General features: G+C 41.0%; 2 protein-coding genes across 2 annotated transcripts in view; one reads left to right on the top strand and one right to left on the bottom strand.

Annotated features, from left to right (window-relative positions):
- Positions 1-2,424: 2,424 nt before the first annotated feature.
- LOC136245211 (uncharacterized) lies at positions 2,425-10,488 on the bottom strand. Its single transcript, XM_066036708.1, has 4 exons — positions 10,436-10,488; positions 5,477-6,540; positions 4,437-5,435; positions 2,425-4,388 (listed from the first exon to the last, which is right to left on the bottom strand). Exons 1-4 carry the CDS (start codon positions 10,486-10,488, stop codon positions 2,425-2,427), a joined length of 4,080 nt encoding a protein of 1,359 aa, XP_065892780.1.
- Positions 10,489-11,585: 1,097 nt separating this feature from the next.
- The window catches only part of LOC136245489 (uncharacterized), a 108,460-nt gene continuing 103,714 nt past the window's right edge, over positions 11,586-16,331 (top strand). Inside the window, exon 1 of the mRNA XM_066037030.1 lies at positions 11,586-11,765. Coding sequence (XP_065893102.1) covers positions 11,669-11,765 — 97 coding nt within the window. The 5' untranslated portion in view covers positions 11,586-11,668. The remainder of the gene's footprint in view (positions 11,766-16,331) is intronic.

Below are 16,331 nucleotides of genomic sequence, written 5' to 3'. Positions count from 1 at the left end.
TCGCCTCTCTGCTAGTGTTAACTTGACATAAGAAGAGCAAGCTGAAATACCTTTCAAAAAATGAGAATGTATGCATTCCAGATGCTTTGTAAGTAGCACAGATGTAGGTGTCCAAACAGCATCACAATAATTAAATACTGGTAACACAAATGCCTGATACAATTGACACAATAAGTAATCTGGCAGTGGCTTCAAATGATTCAAGGCAAACAATTTGTATCTAGCTTTCTTCAAAACATAACTAACATGAGCCTTCCATGTCAAATGCTGATCTATAATCACTCCAAGACAACGAGTGGTAGTAACACAAGTAAGAGTCTTACCATTAAGCAAGAGAGACACATAACAATTTTACAGCTGCTGCCAGCTGCAGGATCCCAGCAACATTATAACAGATTTTGTAACATTCAGTTGTAGTCTATTAGCTTGTAACCAGCCTTGAACTCGAAAGAGATCTGACTGAAGATCATTCTGAACATTTTGTAGTTTATCACCAGAACAATGCAGTTCTGTGTCATCAGCATACATATTGATACTACTATGCTCCACAACAGCTGGCAGGTCATTTACAAATATAGAAAATAACACAGGCCCCAGTATGGAGCCCTGTGGAACACCCACATCAATAAAACCCCACCTCGATTGAAAACCACCATACTTGGACACACTGCCGTCGATTACTAAAATAACTCCTAAACCAAGCAAGAGCACCATCCACAACTCCATAATGGGCCAACTTATTCAGCAAAATACCATGATCAACACAGTCAAAAGCTTTTGCCAGATCTAGAAATCCAGCTACAACAAATTTACGTTCATCAATAGCTTTACGCCAGGAGTCAACAACATACAATAACACATCTTGTGTAGAATGACATGGACGAAATCCAGATTGATAAGGCCACTCCAAATAAATTCTCTGTTTCCCGTCCACCACCCGCATCTGGTTACTGCCAGCTCTAAATATTCCATTATTCCGTATTCTTCCATTATTTTCCGGTTATTCTTGCATACTGATAGGCTCAGTAAAGCTATCTTGAAACAGTGTCAGCTGTGCTATCAAGTCAGCACAAACTTCACGTTTGTGTTATTGTTGCAACTTACAAAGGAAGGAACATCCTTTTGTGCAGCCTTTTTGGCTGTGCCAGGCAAATAATGGCTTGAAAAGCTATAATGAAATAATGGAAATGGACCGCCCGCCCGCATACAAATATACCTGAGTCCAGGACGGGAAACAGAGAATTTATTTGGAGTGGCCTAAGGAGAAAATAAGTCACACTGTAAGAAATGTGATACCAATTGATCATACCATTCTTGAATCATATAATAAATTCATTTTAAAATATATAAACCACACTAATCACCTCATTGTGGAAAGCACTGCTGAATAAAACAAAACCCACAATTAAAACTTTTGTATCTAAAAATGCAACCCACAATCGAAATCTTTTCTTGAAGAACTCTTGAGGAAAAGGAAGCTATACTCTCCTGGAATGGAGTTGAACAATAGGTAGTTACATAGACATTATTTGTGTTGGTTGTGGTGCATAGTTCCTGAAATAAGTCTGCTTTTGATACACATAGAAGATTAAGGGTTTTATTGGCCAAGTACTAACTTAGAAAGGAAAGGGAGGCTACAGCCCCCTTAGCCCCCCTCCCTAAATCCGCCCCTGAGCATAATGCTAGCATATTAGGTAGATATTTCAAACTTTGGAGCTTAATTTCACTCAAGTAGATCAGTAGAACACCCAAATGCATTGCACATAGCTCCTTAGATCGATATTCTCTAATACAACAGTCACTTTGTAGTGAAATACTCTAATAAAGCATTCACTGATTAAAATGTTCCAAGATTATTGTAAGAAAAGTTGCTAACCCGCTAAGAGCATAATGCAAGCATAATGGAAACACTGAAGAACATATATATAATAGGTGGGAAGTTCCATTTTGGGCAAATTTGAGCATATTTGACCTGAATGCAACACTTGTTGTATTTATCCCAAATTTTACTGCTACCCATGAGTACTAACAGCTTATATTATTAGTTACTGATACTATTATACAAGTCTGAGAGACAAAGTTGAGCATATATGCGTGTCAATAACTTTGCAGGTTAATAGCTAATATACTATAGTAAGCATCGTAGTTTTACTGCAATTGTGACACAATAGTCTTGAGTCTCATGTCTCAGATTTCTGTACATGTATTTTGTGTACCTTCATAGCTTTTTGTGCTGGCTTCCTTTGAGCAACACTTCTGTGAAGTATAGCGGTAGATTGCTCGTAGAACACAGGAGCGCTGAAGGAAGCTACAAAACGTGTTCTCACTATAGTCTGTCTTAAAGTATTAGAAACACGCATGCGCATATGGTCTAGTGATGAAAGACTAAATTACAATACTATATACTATATAAATGTCTGTCAATCAATACTTGACATCCTCCGGGGGGCCGAGCAAGGAGTGAGTCCACTGCTGTACCTTCTGACGTCCCTGCAGGGCAGCTTGCCGAACTGGTCTCCCTTGAGGTTGTGGGGCTGGCATTGCTGACTGCTCTCTCAGGTTATCACATAATCCAGATATCTTAGTTGTTGTGGATGTTTCTGTGGCTGTGACTTCCAATGGATACAATCTTGCTATCGGCCGATTAGTTCTCCCTGTGGAGGTTCTAACATTTGCTGAGCGAATGAGTCCGTCAGCTCCCTTGTTGACTTGTTCAATCACAGCTAACTTCCATTGCACTCTGGGGGTATCGTCATGAATGAGAACAATGTCACCCACCTTTACTACCTGTGTATTACAACCAGTTGCCTTATGGAATTCCCGTAAGGCAGTTAAGTATTCCAACTTCCATCTGTTCCAGAAGTGTGCAAGTAACTGTGCATGAACCTTAGCACTTCTGTTGATGTCCACAGTCTCTCCATATGTTGGATCAGTCAGCTCATCGTCCTGGACATCATAGTGGGGTAGAGAAACAATTGGTCTACCATGTAGCAAATGGGATGGTGTAATCGGTTCCATATCCTCAACATCAGGTGACACATAGGTGAGGGGTCTGTTGTTAAGTACGGCTTCCACCTCAACTATTATGGTTTGGAGGCTTTCCAGGGTAGCGTGTGTTCTGCCCAATACCTTCTTCAGTGATGATTTGGTGAGACCTATCAACCGTTCCCAGAAACCTCCAAACCAGGGAGCTCTCTTACGAATAAAGTGCCACTTGACCCCTCCTCTGGCTAAGTCCTCAGCTAATTCTGCAGATGTGAATAACTTCTGCAGCTCCTCCGCCGCAGCTTGGTAGGTGGACGCATTGTCTGACAACATCAATCTAGGTAGTGATCTCCGGCTAACAAATCTGCGGAATGCCTGTAAGAAACACTGCATGGTTAAGTCACACACAATTTCAAGGTGGATTGCTCTGGACGCCGCACAGGTGAAGAGGCAAACATAAACCTTCTGCTCTCCAGTGTTGCTCCGGACATACAGAGCTCCTGTATAATCCACACCAGTAACCTCAAATGGGCGTGAGGCATTCAGTCGATCCTTGACTAGTGGTGGGGGGTCTGGAGCAGCATAAGGTTTACCTGCAGCTCCCTTGCAGGTAACACACTTGCGAAGCAGTGACCGTACTCGCTGCCTGCCTGAGGGTATCCAATAGCGTTGGCGTATCAAAGTTAGTGTAGCATTGACGCCACTGTGGTGTAGCTGTGTGTGTGCCTGCAGTATTACTAGGTTGGTAAAGTGGTGTTTTGATGGCAAAAGGTTTGGGAATTTTGCCAGTTCAGACAATGGGGCGTTGTGTATTCGCCCACCACACCTAAGTAGCATGTCCTTGTCTAGAAACAATCTCAGCTGTCGCACCAGTGAGAGTCGCTGTGACTGTGACTGCAAGTTCTGGATTTCTGTTGAGAACTGCTCATGCTGAACAGCATGGATCCATTTCACATTAGCTAGTGAGAGTTCTACTGGCGATAAATGCATGGTTGAGTTGGGGGATGTGTGTTTGGTATTGTTGGTGAACCGAAAGACATACGCAGTGACCGCTAGCAGCTTGGATAGGTTGCTGTAGCTGTTGATGTCAACAATTCTTGCTATTGTGGCTGGCAGACCTTCACTAGACTCAGTCTGATCACTGCACATATGGTCAGCACATCCTAGTTCTAGACAGGCGAGTAGAACTTCTGTAGGGTCCCAGGTTGGCCAGACAGGCTGTATAGGCAACCATGTTGGGCCATGTACCCAAAGATCTGACGACTTGAGCTGCTCAGCGGTAATGCCTCTAGTCAAGAGGTCAGCTGGGTTGTCTGCTGAAGGGCAGTACTTCCAGCAGGAAGAGATGGCACGAATCTCTTCAACCCTGCGATTGACGAAAGGCTGTAGTTGCTTATGGCTGGCTATCCAATGCAGGACGATCTGACTATCTGATCAAAGCTGCACAGCACAGTCAAGGTTCAAGGATGTCTTGACAAAGGAGCTAAGCTTGGCTGCAAGCACAGCAGCCTTCAACTCAAGCCTTGGCAGGGTGAGTTGCTTGAGTGGAGCTGCCCTTGACTTCGACATCACAAGTGAGGGTGAACCTTGGTCCTGTTGGATGCATGCTACAGCTCCATAAGCCTTAAGGCTGGCATCAGCGAAGACATGGAGGAAGGTGTGAGGTGTAAACAATGAAGTGGTGTACTTACGGGGAAACGATAATGTGGTGACTCCTGTGATGGCATCTGCAATCACCTTCCATCTGGTACAAAGATCATCACTCAATATGGTGTCCCAACCAATGTGATCTTGCCACAACTGTTGAAGAAACAGTCTGGCTGAAATCGTGACAGGAGATATTAAGCCAAGTGGGTCAAAGATGGTTGAGGACCATCGTAAGATTTCTCGCTTGGTGACTGCAAGTGGACTGACAGTGCATGGTGATAGTTGAATCGAATCCACCTGAGTATTCCAGAGCATACCAAGTACCTTCACTGGGTTGTTGTGTTCAGCAACCTTGTGTTGAGATGCAGTAGTTTGGAGAAGTGAGCAATTCGAGGACCACGAATGCAAATTGAATCCAGCACTACTTAGTATCGATCGGGATAGTGTGAAGTACTGGATCGCTGCCTCTTCACTGTCACATCCAGACACCAAATTGTCCACATACAAGTTGTGGAGTAGATCATCAGATGTAGCATTAGTGTTCTGAGTCAGGTGAAATTTGAGGGTGACATTCAGCATAAAAGGGGAGCTGGTGGCTCCAAACAACACTACCTTAAATTGGTAAGTGACAAAGGAACCATACGAATTGTTGGGGTCTGACAGCCATAGAAACCTTGTGTAGTCCCGGTCGGTCTCATCCAGGAAAACATGTAAAAATGCCTTCTCAATATCTGCTGTAAAGGCAAGATTGTGTTGTCTGAACCGCAGCAGAATGGCACTGAGGTCATTAAGAAAGGGAGGTCCTGCGTGAAGACAATCATTTAAGCTAGGGGAGCCATGGGACTGCTGTTGTACACTATCCGTATCGGGGTAGTGGATGACTCCTTCCTCACAAGATGGTGAGGGATGTAATGTGCACGGCTTGTGCGGTCAGTTTCAGGTACCCATTCAATAAAGCCCTTCCTTTCTTGATCTACAATAATAGCGCCATACTGCCTCAACAGCTCTGGCATCTTAGCTAATCGATGAGCCATGGACCTGGTTCGTCTGGAACACACTGAAAAGTTGGAGGGTAGAGGGGGTTGGTTTTCCTTCCATGGAAAACGCAAGCTGTATGTCCCATCTGGACGTACTCTAATGTGAGTCTTCATGTACTGCTGAAGAAAGGTATCATTCAGGTGTGTGTCAGTAGTACTAATAGATTCTGAATTCCAGAGGCACATATCTTTACCTAGAGACTGACTAGTACAGTGAAAGATGGCAACATGTAGATTGGCTGTCATGGTTTGCTGTGACAACTGGAGTGGGCCTGACAGAAGATAGCCCAGCTTGGACTGCACGGCAGTTGGTCCAGGCCCTCGCACAATATGGTCTTGTATGAAGTGCCAGTAGTGGTCCGCTCCAATAAGAACAGAAATATCAAAGTTCTCATCTCCAGTTACTGGATGAGCCAATGGTAGTTGCTGTAAGTAGGGGATTGCATGTAAATGAGCACGTACTGAGTTGCGGATTGGTGCAGCAAGCTTTGGAACAATTAACACTGAAATTTGTATACGAGTGCCATTTAGGGCATGCACAAACATAGAAGCTATAGCTAGGGTTCTAGATGGGGAAACTTGTGCTCCAAATGAAGACACAGAGATTGTCTCATGGCTAGTTATTTGTAAATGCAGCTCATCAGCCAGCTGTTGTGTGATGAAGGAACGCTGTGCCCCTTCATCAAACAAAATGTGGCCTTCAGCAGTGGTGGTGTATGATGATACTTCGGCAATAGCAGTTTCCAACAAGCAGACACTTGTGTAGAGGGCAGTCGGGGGAGTAGAAGCCAATGTGGTAAGGCCTGAAGTTTGTTCTGTTGTTGTTGGTTGGTTTACTGGCGGGGGTTGAGGAGTGGCTTGTGGGGGTCTACTGTCAGCAGGAAAACATCAGCAAAGGCTAGAGTGATGACGTTTCTTATATTCTCTACAAGTAAACCTAGAGTTACATTGGGATGCTTTGTGTTGTGCAAGACAATTAAAGAAAAGGTTGTCCCGTTTCACAATGGCCAACCTCTCTTTGGGATCTACAATTACATTACAATTATTAGCCTTATGGTTGCCTTTGCAGAATGTACACACTGGCTGCTTTCTCTGCTGACTGTTACGGGAATGGGATGTTCTATCAGTGTGTGTGTAGAATGAGGCAGTGGGGGGTAGAATGCTGTCATGCATGCTAGGCCTTCCACTATACTGATGACTTATGTCAAGGATCTGGATTTCCTTAAGCAAGCCACTCATGGCATCATCAATGGACCACTCTGAGTTGGGATGATCACGGCCATGTGTTTCTTCGTTTCAGTTGGAAGTTTGCTTAACACTGAAGGTGTCAACAAGGAGCCATATGCTTCTGAGGACTTGCCTAATGAAGAGAGTGATCTCATATGTTGTTCTAGGGTGTCATGGAAAGCCAATAAACTAGAGAGGGTGTTGGTAGGCTTCTCTAGGTTGAGTAATACTTCCACATGAGCACTAATAAGTTTAAGTGGTTGACCATATCGAGCTTGGAGTAGTGTAATAGCATGGGCATAATTGTCATCAGTAAGTGGGAACCCAGCAATGACACGAGCAGCATCCCCTTGTACTTGCCCACGCAAGTAAACTTCTGCACCCCACTGAGACCTGCATTCTTGTTGATAGCAGCATCAAACGAATCCCAAAATGTTTGCCATTCGAGTGGGTCACCGCTAAATGTTGGCAGAGATTGTTTTGGGAGTCGGGCGACTGCTTGGGGAACCCTACTACTATCGCCTAAAGTGTGTGTACTTATACCCACGTGTGTACTAGTACTCACATGTGAATCAGCTGTAGCTACATTAGAACTCGCTGAGACGGTCTGGTTGCTTGTCTCTGGCGGTGGCTGCGTGGACAGGGGGGAGATCTGAGGTGTCACGGACGGAGGAGGGCGTTGGAGTTCTGGTGGCGACAGTCCAGCCTTTCGAATAAATTCCGACAGAAACGCGATATTCTCGTCTAGAGTTATCTGTTATGTATCGGCGCCGTTGTTATCTCCTCCTCGAACTCCTGTTCCACTTCTATCTTCGCCCCAATTGCGTCGTCCAATTCCATGATTTGTCCTTTCTTGTGATTAGGCCACTCCAAATAAATTCTGTTTCCCATCTTCCGCCCGCATCTGGTTACTGTCAGCTCTAAAACTTGCATTATTCTGTATTCTTCAATTATTTTCCGGTTATTCTTGCATACTGATAGGCTCCGTAAAAGCCATCCCGAAACGGTGTCAGCTCACGTGTCACCATCAAGTTGGCCCACACTTCACGCAAGTGTTATTTTTGCAACTTAAAAAGGAAGGATCAAGCTTAAGCATATTATGCAGCTTTTTATGGTTATGCCAGGCAAATAATGGCTTGAAAAGCAGCCAATCTTATAATGAAATAATGGACTGCCCGCCCGCATGCAAATATGCTTGAGTTTAGGACGGGAAACAGAGAATTTACTTGGAGTGGCCTTAAGTTGGACTAGAATAGTTTCGGCTAGCAGCTTTCTTGACTCTGAGACAGACTGGGTGCTGACGCCTTCCAGGTCGGCGGAAATCATATCTTCCACCTTCGTAATCAACTTGGTGACGCTGGCCTAAATTAGTCTCGTGCCCAGACCGCTTTTTTCTTTTTGTGGGGGCGGAGAAAAAAAAGCGGTCTGGGCACGAGACTAGGCCTAAATGCCACGGCGTTTCGCTTGAAGGCGTTGAAGCTCACTCAGGCATCTCTTTCGGTCACAGCACCAATGTGAAGTATAGCGGTAGATTGCTCGTAGAACACAGGAGCGCTGAAGGAAGCTACAACACGTGTTCTCACTATAGTCTGTCTTAAAGTATTAGAAACACGCATGCGCATATGGTCAACAATAAGTGATGAAAGACTAAATTACAATACTATATACTATATAAATGTCTGTCAATCAATACTTGACAACTTCATTGCACACCTTACTTTACTGTAATAGCCTTACACTATATTATAGCCTCACATACAATTCATGTAGCTAATTTGTAAACTCTTTGATATAATAGTGTGATTTCATTGGGATTATACTAAATATCTGTATACAGGAACAGATTTAAAGAAAACCATTAAATAACATTTTTTATTGTATAAAGGAACACTTATTATAATTATTTGCATAGCATGCTGGCATCACTTGACTCATCAGATGTTATAACTACATACAATTGCAGCCCTCCCAAGTCATGTTGTTTAGCTCAGACATGAGGCAGGCACTAACAGTAGGTCGAATGTTTGAAACACATTCTCAAGCAATTTCCAAAGAGATAATTATGAAGTACAAACACAAGGATGAATGCAACATGTTTCAAAATATTGAATGCTCCTATAATCAAGTATATACAAGTGAAGCACTTGATCATAAACTGTACAATAATTTAGTTTTTATAAGTTTGCAAGCAATCCTTTAAATATGAGCATTAGCCGGACTGAGTTTGTTTGAATTGTATATTAGATACACTCTCTTCCTGTGTGCAATTTACAGCAATTGTAATTTACAAAATGCTTAAGTACAGTGCAAATGCAATTTGGCACAAATGCTTCAAAAATAAAAAAGCTTCCGGACAACTAGCAATTCTAAGCAACACTGCAAATGAACAAGAAGGCATTACTGCTGTTATAACACATATTAAGGGGTGACAGCTAATAGCTTAAACATTTTAGGAGTGTAAATATATATTTCCAAACAAAATGTATTATGAATGGACCTGGGTCAGGGAATATTGCACTCGGATCTAGGGGTGGGCTTTGGAGGCTGAAGCCCCCCTTCACTTTTAGGCTTTACTTGATCAATATGCTGAGGATTATAATGGAATTAGTGTCTTAGCATAATTATATGATCACTAATAATACAACTACTCATAAACCCACCTTATAAACATCTTTCCAAGGAATTATTAATGAATTTATGCTAAAGGTTATGCAACAAAGACCCGGATCAGCATTGGAAATGTACAAGATCGAGATACTCTAATAGAACAGTCACCTAACTGCTCTAATAGAGCATTCAGTGTAAGCAAAAAAGTTGGTTCTGTTATGGAATTTTCCAAATTTTCCTGCGCCTATACATAAAATGAAGTGCATTGGTCTGTTTAAAAGGCTTGTTCATCTACTTCTGTAGTTATTACCAGTACTGGTATACTTAATTCAGGTACACAATTTCCATTGTCAGATTCAATCTCGTATTGTTCAAATTTCAAAATTTTCCTGGTTTCAACATTATTGTTCTATCATGCATGCAATTGTGAGAGGGTGCATCATGTGCTTGGTTTTCTGAACCTATCCAAACCTTTTCATTAGCAAATGCTGCAGAGAGCCATATATATCTAAAGGCAGTATATAAAATATCTACAGGCAGAACTATGCATTTTATGTGGAAATGTCTCCAAATTGCAGTATTTTATTTCAAAAATTTCCTGGGGGCCCCCAGACCCCCTATAGTTCCAGCATGCAAAGCACACCTCCAACCAAATTAGCACCTTGAGTTAGCCCCCCTTTTATAAATCCTAGATCCACCCCTGCTGGTATCCAATGGTCTAGCTACATAGCATTAAAACTTTAAAGTAAAGGAAAGAAGGTTAGTGTGAGAAGCATGTACACTAATAAGTGAAATATGCCAATCTAGCTAGGAGCCGGAGTGGGGAGGCATAATAATAGCTGCTAGATTACCCCAGGGATCCGATCCTGGGGAAAGGGTGCACAAGTAGGAAGTGCACCAATTCCCACTCTTAACTCATGTAAGGTGCTCACTTTTCATTCTCAAGAGATATAAAATCCTTTCGTGATTGGAATTTACTACCCATTTCTGCTATTGAAGCTGCTACTCTAGATAATTTTACTAATCAACTACGTGAGTTATTAATTGTATAACTATATTATCGTAACTTTTCTTTTTTTCTTTCTATTGTAATATATGCACTATAACTCACTGATTGATTATAACTAGCAATTATATGTATGTACTGTATGCTGTAACTTATTATTTATGAATAGTAATTGTAATCAACACATGCACTGTTTATTATTAGTAACTGTAACATACACAATGTAGCATACATACTTTAACTCATTGATTGTAATGTGTTCTGTGATTTACATCCTAGGCAAACCAGCTGTGCTGCCTACCTAGTAATTAATAATAAAGAAAAATAAAATAAAGATATACTTCAACAGCAGTCAAATACTCTAATAGAACTAGTGATCACATGGAAGTGTTGAAATTACCCTAGGAGGCTCAATGTTCCCATGGTATGGTGTTAGGAGTATTGGTTGTCCGGCATAATCTGAATTATTTTAAGCACTGGCCTATCATGCTCTAGCAGTGCTCAAAGATTAACCTAATATGGATGTAGGAAGCTACACAGCTCATAAAGATTATAACCACATATATGCGTGAGAGTCAGATATATCTTAAGTCATACCAGTCACCAGGTTGCAAGCGCTAGCCACGTTCTAGCTATTGTACATGGTTGAAGCCAAGTAAATGTTTAACTGGAATTTAAGAAAACTGAGCAGTGAATTTTTTGTTCTCAATAGTTAGCTAGCTGGTAAATTAGCTATATGGCAGGAAGCACCGCTGTATATTCTTTAGAAGCAATAATTGATGAAACACGAAATGATTGAGAAGGGCGCGGCCAGCTAGACTAAAAGCGCCTGCGCTACAACCAGTACTGGTTACCCACGCAAATTATCACGTGATTGTGATCAATAATTTGCAAAAACTGATTTTCTGACAATCCCACAACTGCGAACGTGCATGATTTAGCTAAAAGCAGCTTTTACTCATAGACATACTAACCCCAGCTGGGATATACTTTTCTTGCAAATTATTGATCACAATCACGTGATAATTTGCGTGGGCAACCAGTACTGGTTGTAGCGCAGGCGCTTTTTAGTCTAGCTGGCCACGCCCTTCTCAATCATTTCGTGTTTCATCAATTATTGCTTCTAAAGAATATATTCAAGTTGTGATGCGAGTACGACATGTCATTTGACTCTCCCAGAACTGATCACGATCCTCCGGAACTGTTGGAGAGAAGCCTGTCATCTGATCAACAAGGAACTTCGGCCTCCGTTATGGGTGAGCCGGAAATATTAAAAACATCATAGATTATAGACTACGGTAAAATCATGTACTTACCAACACGAGAGAACCAGTCTGGTTGACGCATCACAATTTATGTACTTATCAATGTCAAGCCCCACTCCCCTCTAGCGGATTGTAGCTAGCTATGAGTAATCCTAAACTTAGGATGCTACACAGTGGCGGATCCGGCTAGGATTTTTAAAAGGGGGTTTCTGAAAGTTGGTATAGCTGAATAAGGCATCTGATGACATTTCTCTGGAAACTTCTGAGATCGGACTTTTAGTTATGCCTCTCCAAATAAATTCTCTTTTTCCCGTCCACCGCCCGCATCTGGTTACTACTGACCAGCTCTAAATATTCCATTATTCCGTATTCTTCCATTATTTTCCGGTTATTCTTGCATACTGATAGGCTCAGTAAAAGCTATCTTGAAACAGTGTCAGCTCACGTGTCAGCAATCCTATCAAGTTAGCACAAACTTCACGTTTATGTTATTTTTGCAACTTACAAACGCAGGAACAAGCTTAAGCATGCTTTTATGCAGCCTTTTTGGCAGTGCCAGGCAAATAATGGCTTGAAAAGCTAGCCAATCTTATACAGAAATAATGGAAATGGACTGCCCGCCCGCATGCAAATATGCCTGAGTCCAGGATGGGAAACAGAGAATTTATTTGGAGTGGCCTTAGCAATTACAATAATGGGCAAATTATATAGTGCCGGAGTCTGACACGTGCATTAAAAAAAAAACTTAGACAAAAAACCTAAAAAGCGAGAGAAAAAATGTTGCCCATATGAAGAAGTTTGCTACATGGCACGGACACAATTTGGCTTAATCACAGAACACTAATTTTTGCAAACTAACCTGCAGAACTAATCCACAGTGCTTTTGTTTCATTGTATCACTAATATAGTGAAGGTTAATGGCTGTCAAGACATCGAAATACCTCATAGCATTCCCTTCCAAATATCCTCCATTCAATTTGCCATAGTAAAAGTAAGTGATTTTCAACCTTAAAATGATGCAGTTAAATTTCCTCCGATTTCCTTCTGCCTTAGCTCATCTTAATCGCTATTCACTGCTCTTTCCAAATCTGGTTTGGAATCTGAAGTATCTATCACATGTCGTGGGGTATTACGCCTTTTATTGCATGCCCCCGAAATGTCCAATACAAAATGTATGGGGGAAATTTGCTACACCCGATTGGTTTAGGCCATTTGACATGCAAAAATTACCATGAATTGGATTTCTTTTGGTATCATTGTACTCGCAGAGAATTTCTCTACATGTATCAAATTCGGAAAGTTACTAAACAGACTCAAGATAGGTGGTACACGATAATTAATTTAATTTTTAACGGTTTTTCAATCGAAATGTATTGGACATGCCTGTTTCAGCTGGAATTTTTGCCATGGACAAAAGTACAGCAAATGTCTGCAAAGTATCTCAATCGTTTTTAATGCAGTGGGAGGTGAAAAGTGAAGTGTTGCTGAGGGTTTAATAACTATAAATTGTGTCAGTTAAGTGCAGCTACATGCATGCTACTGAAATACAGTGGTATATAGTTGTTCGATATGACAAATTGTCAGTACAATAATGTTTATGTATTTAGACTGCAACTGAGCTAAATTTAAAAGGGAGATTTTGTTGAAACCCCAGAAACCCATCTAGATCTGCCACACAGTAAAATAAATATAGCTACTGTATGCATATTCCCCACATTCCCCAAGGTGGTGAGTACATCTAGTGTTGGGCATTGTAAAAATATTTGCCGGAAAGGTGAGTCTTACAAATCTCCACCTATGTCTAGGACGGGTGGGGTGGAGCTTTGCAACCACCAAAATTCACTCAGTTGTGATCATATTATATCTATAGCCACACATGATTAAAATGCATAGTGAATTTGTACTGAATATTTGACCAATACTGTAAGTTGTCATAAAGAGTGGTGTGGCTGGTTGTGACTGTTATTAGTCACTAGGTATTTTTGTGAGACGTTATACAGTACTAGCCAGTGTTGAAACCAGGTCAGGTCATCTGGGTCACATTTTGCCCTGGTCATCTGGCTAGTGTAGGGTTCCCACCCCTTCTCATAAAGAGGAAAGGTCTGGCATTCAATATTGTAATGTGTTACAGAAAGTAAGTGACCCGAATCAGATTACATTATTGGTACTGTTTGTTTTGGAGTTACATTAGGTACATGTACTGTAGAATTACGTAATGTGTGAAAGAGTTTGTCACAAAGTTTTGTGAAAGATTAAAGTTGTTTGTAGTCAACAATAGGGTGTTCTATACAAGAGCAAAGATGAGGGTAGTAAAGAGCCTTGTAATTGGAACTGATTTACATGTGATACTGCCTAAAGAATATGGACAGTACCTGATCCAATCTGGGTCAGTATATCTGTAAGTGGGTCACACCTAGTCTGGTGGTGCCCACCCCTTTGCATAAAGAGGAAGGGTCTGATCACTCTAGCATTATGGAGTTGTAACAAAGGAATGTAATAAGCAATGTCGTCACAATATAAAATGGCAGCAAGTATGGCACAACGTACACCCATAAATACTTCTTGAATCTGGTTAATAGATGGCTACTAACACAACCAAACATGCTAAATGAATAAATTAGTTAGACGTTTGTTATATTATCACATCATAGTCTAGTCCCAGCTCTTTTGTAAACCACGCCCACTTATCAGGATTACAAGCATATGTTGAGCCACTCCCATTTATTGGTAGGTGCGTGGATTGCAGTCTGTAGGCATGCACTAACTCATGTCTGTAGTAAGGGCTTCGAATGCTTCGTGGGTTCGAAGGTTAAGTAAACTTCAAATTATAAAGTGTCCTTCAAAGCTTCATAATGCACTCATAGTCAATGAAAGAATTACTAATAAATGTCGTTGTCTTTATTGCAGCTGCTTATTCTTCTTGCATGATCAATGTTCATCTCTTCGCGATCGATCTTTGTGTGCCACGCCCACTTTTAAACCATCGCAGTTCAGCTTGCTACCATAGATGCAGCCTTAAAACACCTTATAAAGTGATAGATAATACATGGAAGGCATACTTTTAGCCATCACTTGGTGTTTACTAATGCATGATCAAACTAGAACACTGGGCTGACTTATGGTCAATGAAATTCAATTCTACCAAATGTGTGCACTTAACAATAACAAACAAGAGAACTTTCTTTAAACACAGTTACAGTATATTTATGACCAATAACTGCAACAAGTTTCATCAGCCAAGTATCTGGGAGTTACTATTAACAGCCATCTTACTTGGAAAGATCACATCAATGATATCTGTTCCAAAGCTAACTCTGCAAAGGCATTTCTACAAAGCAATATATACCAGTGTCCAAAAGCCATAAAGTCAAATTGCTATAAATCACTAGTCAGGCCAATTCTAGAATATGCTGCACCAGTGTGGTGTCCCTTTCTACAATGCCAAACTTATCAAGTAGAGAAGATACAACGTAGTGTGGCATGCTTTGTAATGAATGACAATTTTCGGTATAGCAGTGTCACAAACATGATGAATCATCTATCTTGGTCCACATTAGCAAGTAGACGAAATTACCTAAAACTGATTTTGTTCTACAAAATTGAAAAAGAATTTGTTGAAACCACTGTAAACTTATTGCCACTAACTACAGCTACACGAGGGCACCCCTGTCGTTACATCATCCCTCCAATCAGAACTGAGACTTTTGCCAACTCTTTCCTACCCTCTGCTACCAAACTGTGGAATGAGCTACCTGAGCCACTAGTGATGATAGACAACTTGACTGGTTTTAAGGATCAACTATCACAGCATGTTTTGTTATAACTACCACTTAATTGTAATTGTATCTGTGTGTTTATACTCCCTGTGAGGTTCTACACAGTAATAATAATAATAATAATAATGATTGCAGTATAGCGGACATGCCCATTTGCAATCGATCGATTGCGTCATTCAGTACTGCTACTATGCACTTTCCAAATGCTTACAAACTTATTAAATTTATTATTATTATTACTGTGTAAACCTTATACATAGTATACAACACAGATAATCAAATGAGTGCTATAACAAATAGTGTGTTAGTTTATCTTTAAATTCATCTAAATTGTTGATCATCACCAGTGACTCAGGGAGATTATTTCACATCTTGGTAGTTGAGGGTAGGTAGGAGTGTGTAAAGGTTTCAGTTCTGATGGAAGGGATGGTATAGCGGCAGGAGTGATCTCGTGTGACTGAATCCAATGGTGTCAAGCTTATAGAAAGGTAAAACTTAAGAAGGATGTGTATAAATGCAATAAAACCTGTAACTTGAAAGCTAACACCGAATTAAGCGTCGTATATTCGAACATTTTATTAACGAATATTCAAAGGTAAATTTCAATATTCGTCCCAGCCCTAGTCTGTAGCTGTCTACAAACTTTTATGGAGCCATGTCCACTAATCAAGTGATAGTGTACAAATCATAGTCTACGTTTGTGGCAGGCCAGGTTATTTTGTGAGCCATTCCCACCTTAGTATTGAGAATGTGTGCAGTGTAGTGTGCATGCTAATCAAGT

This window comes from Dysidea avara, chromosome 15, assembly GCF_963678975.1.
Source record: "Dysidea avara chromosome 15, odDysAvar1.4, whole genome shotgun sequence".
In the NCBI taxonomy this organism is placed as follows: Eukaryota; Metazoa; Porifera; class Demospongiae; order Dictyoceratida; family Dysideidae; genus Dysidea; species Dysidea avara.
The sequence above is the reverse complement of the archived record's forward strand: the minus strand, read 5'-3'. Positions and strand labels throughout refer to the sequence as shown.

Bases quoted from the DNA above. Each gene is read 5' to 3' on its own strand.
- LOC136245211 (XM_066036708.1), bottom strand. From the start codon at position 10,488: ATGGGTAGTAAATTCCAATCACGAAAGGATTTTATATCTCTTGAGAAT. The intron at 5,436-5,476 runs GTCCCATGGCTC...GTCTTCACGCAG, and splicing joins ACGGATAGTGTACAACAGCA to GACCTCCCTTTCTTAATGAC. The intron at 4,389-4,436 runs GTGCTGTGCAGC...TGCATTGGATAG, and splicing joins GACATCCTTGAACCTTGACT to CCAGCCATAAGCAACTACAG.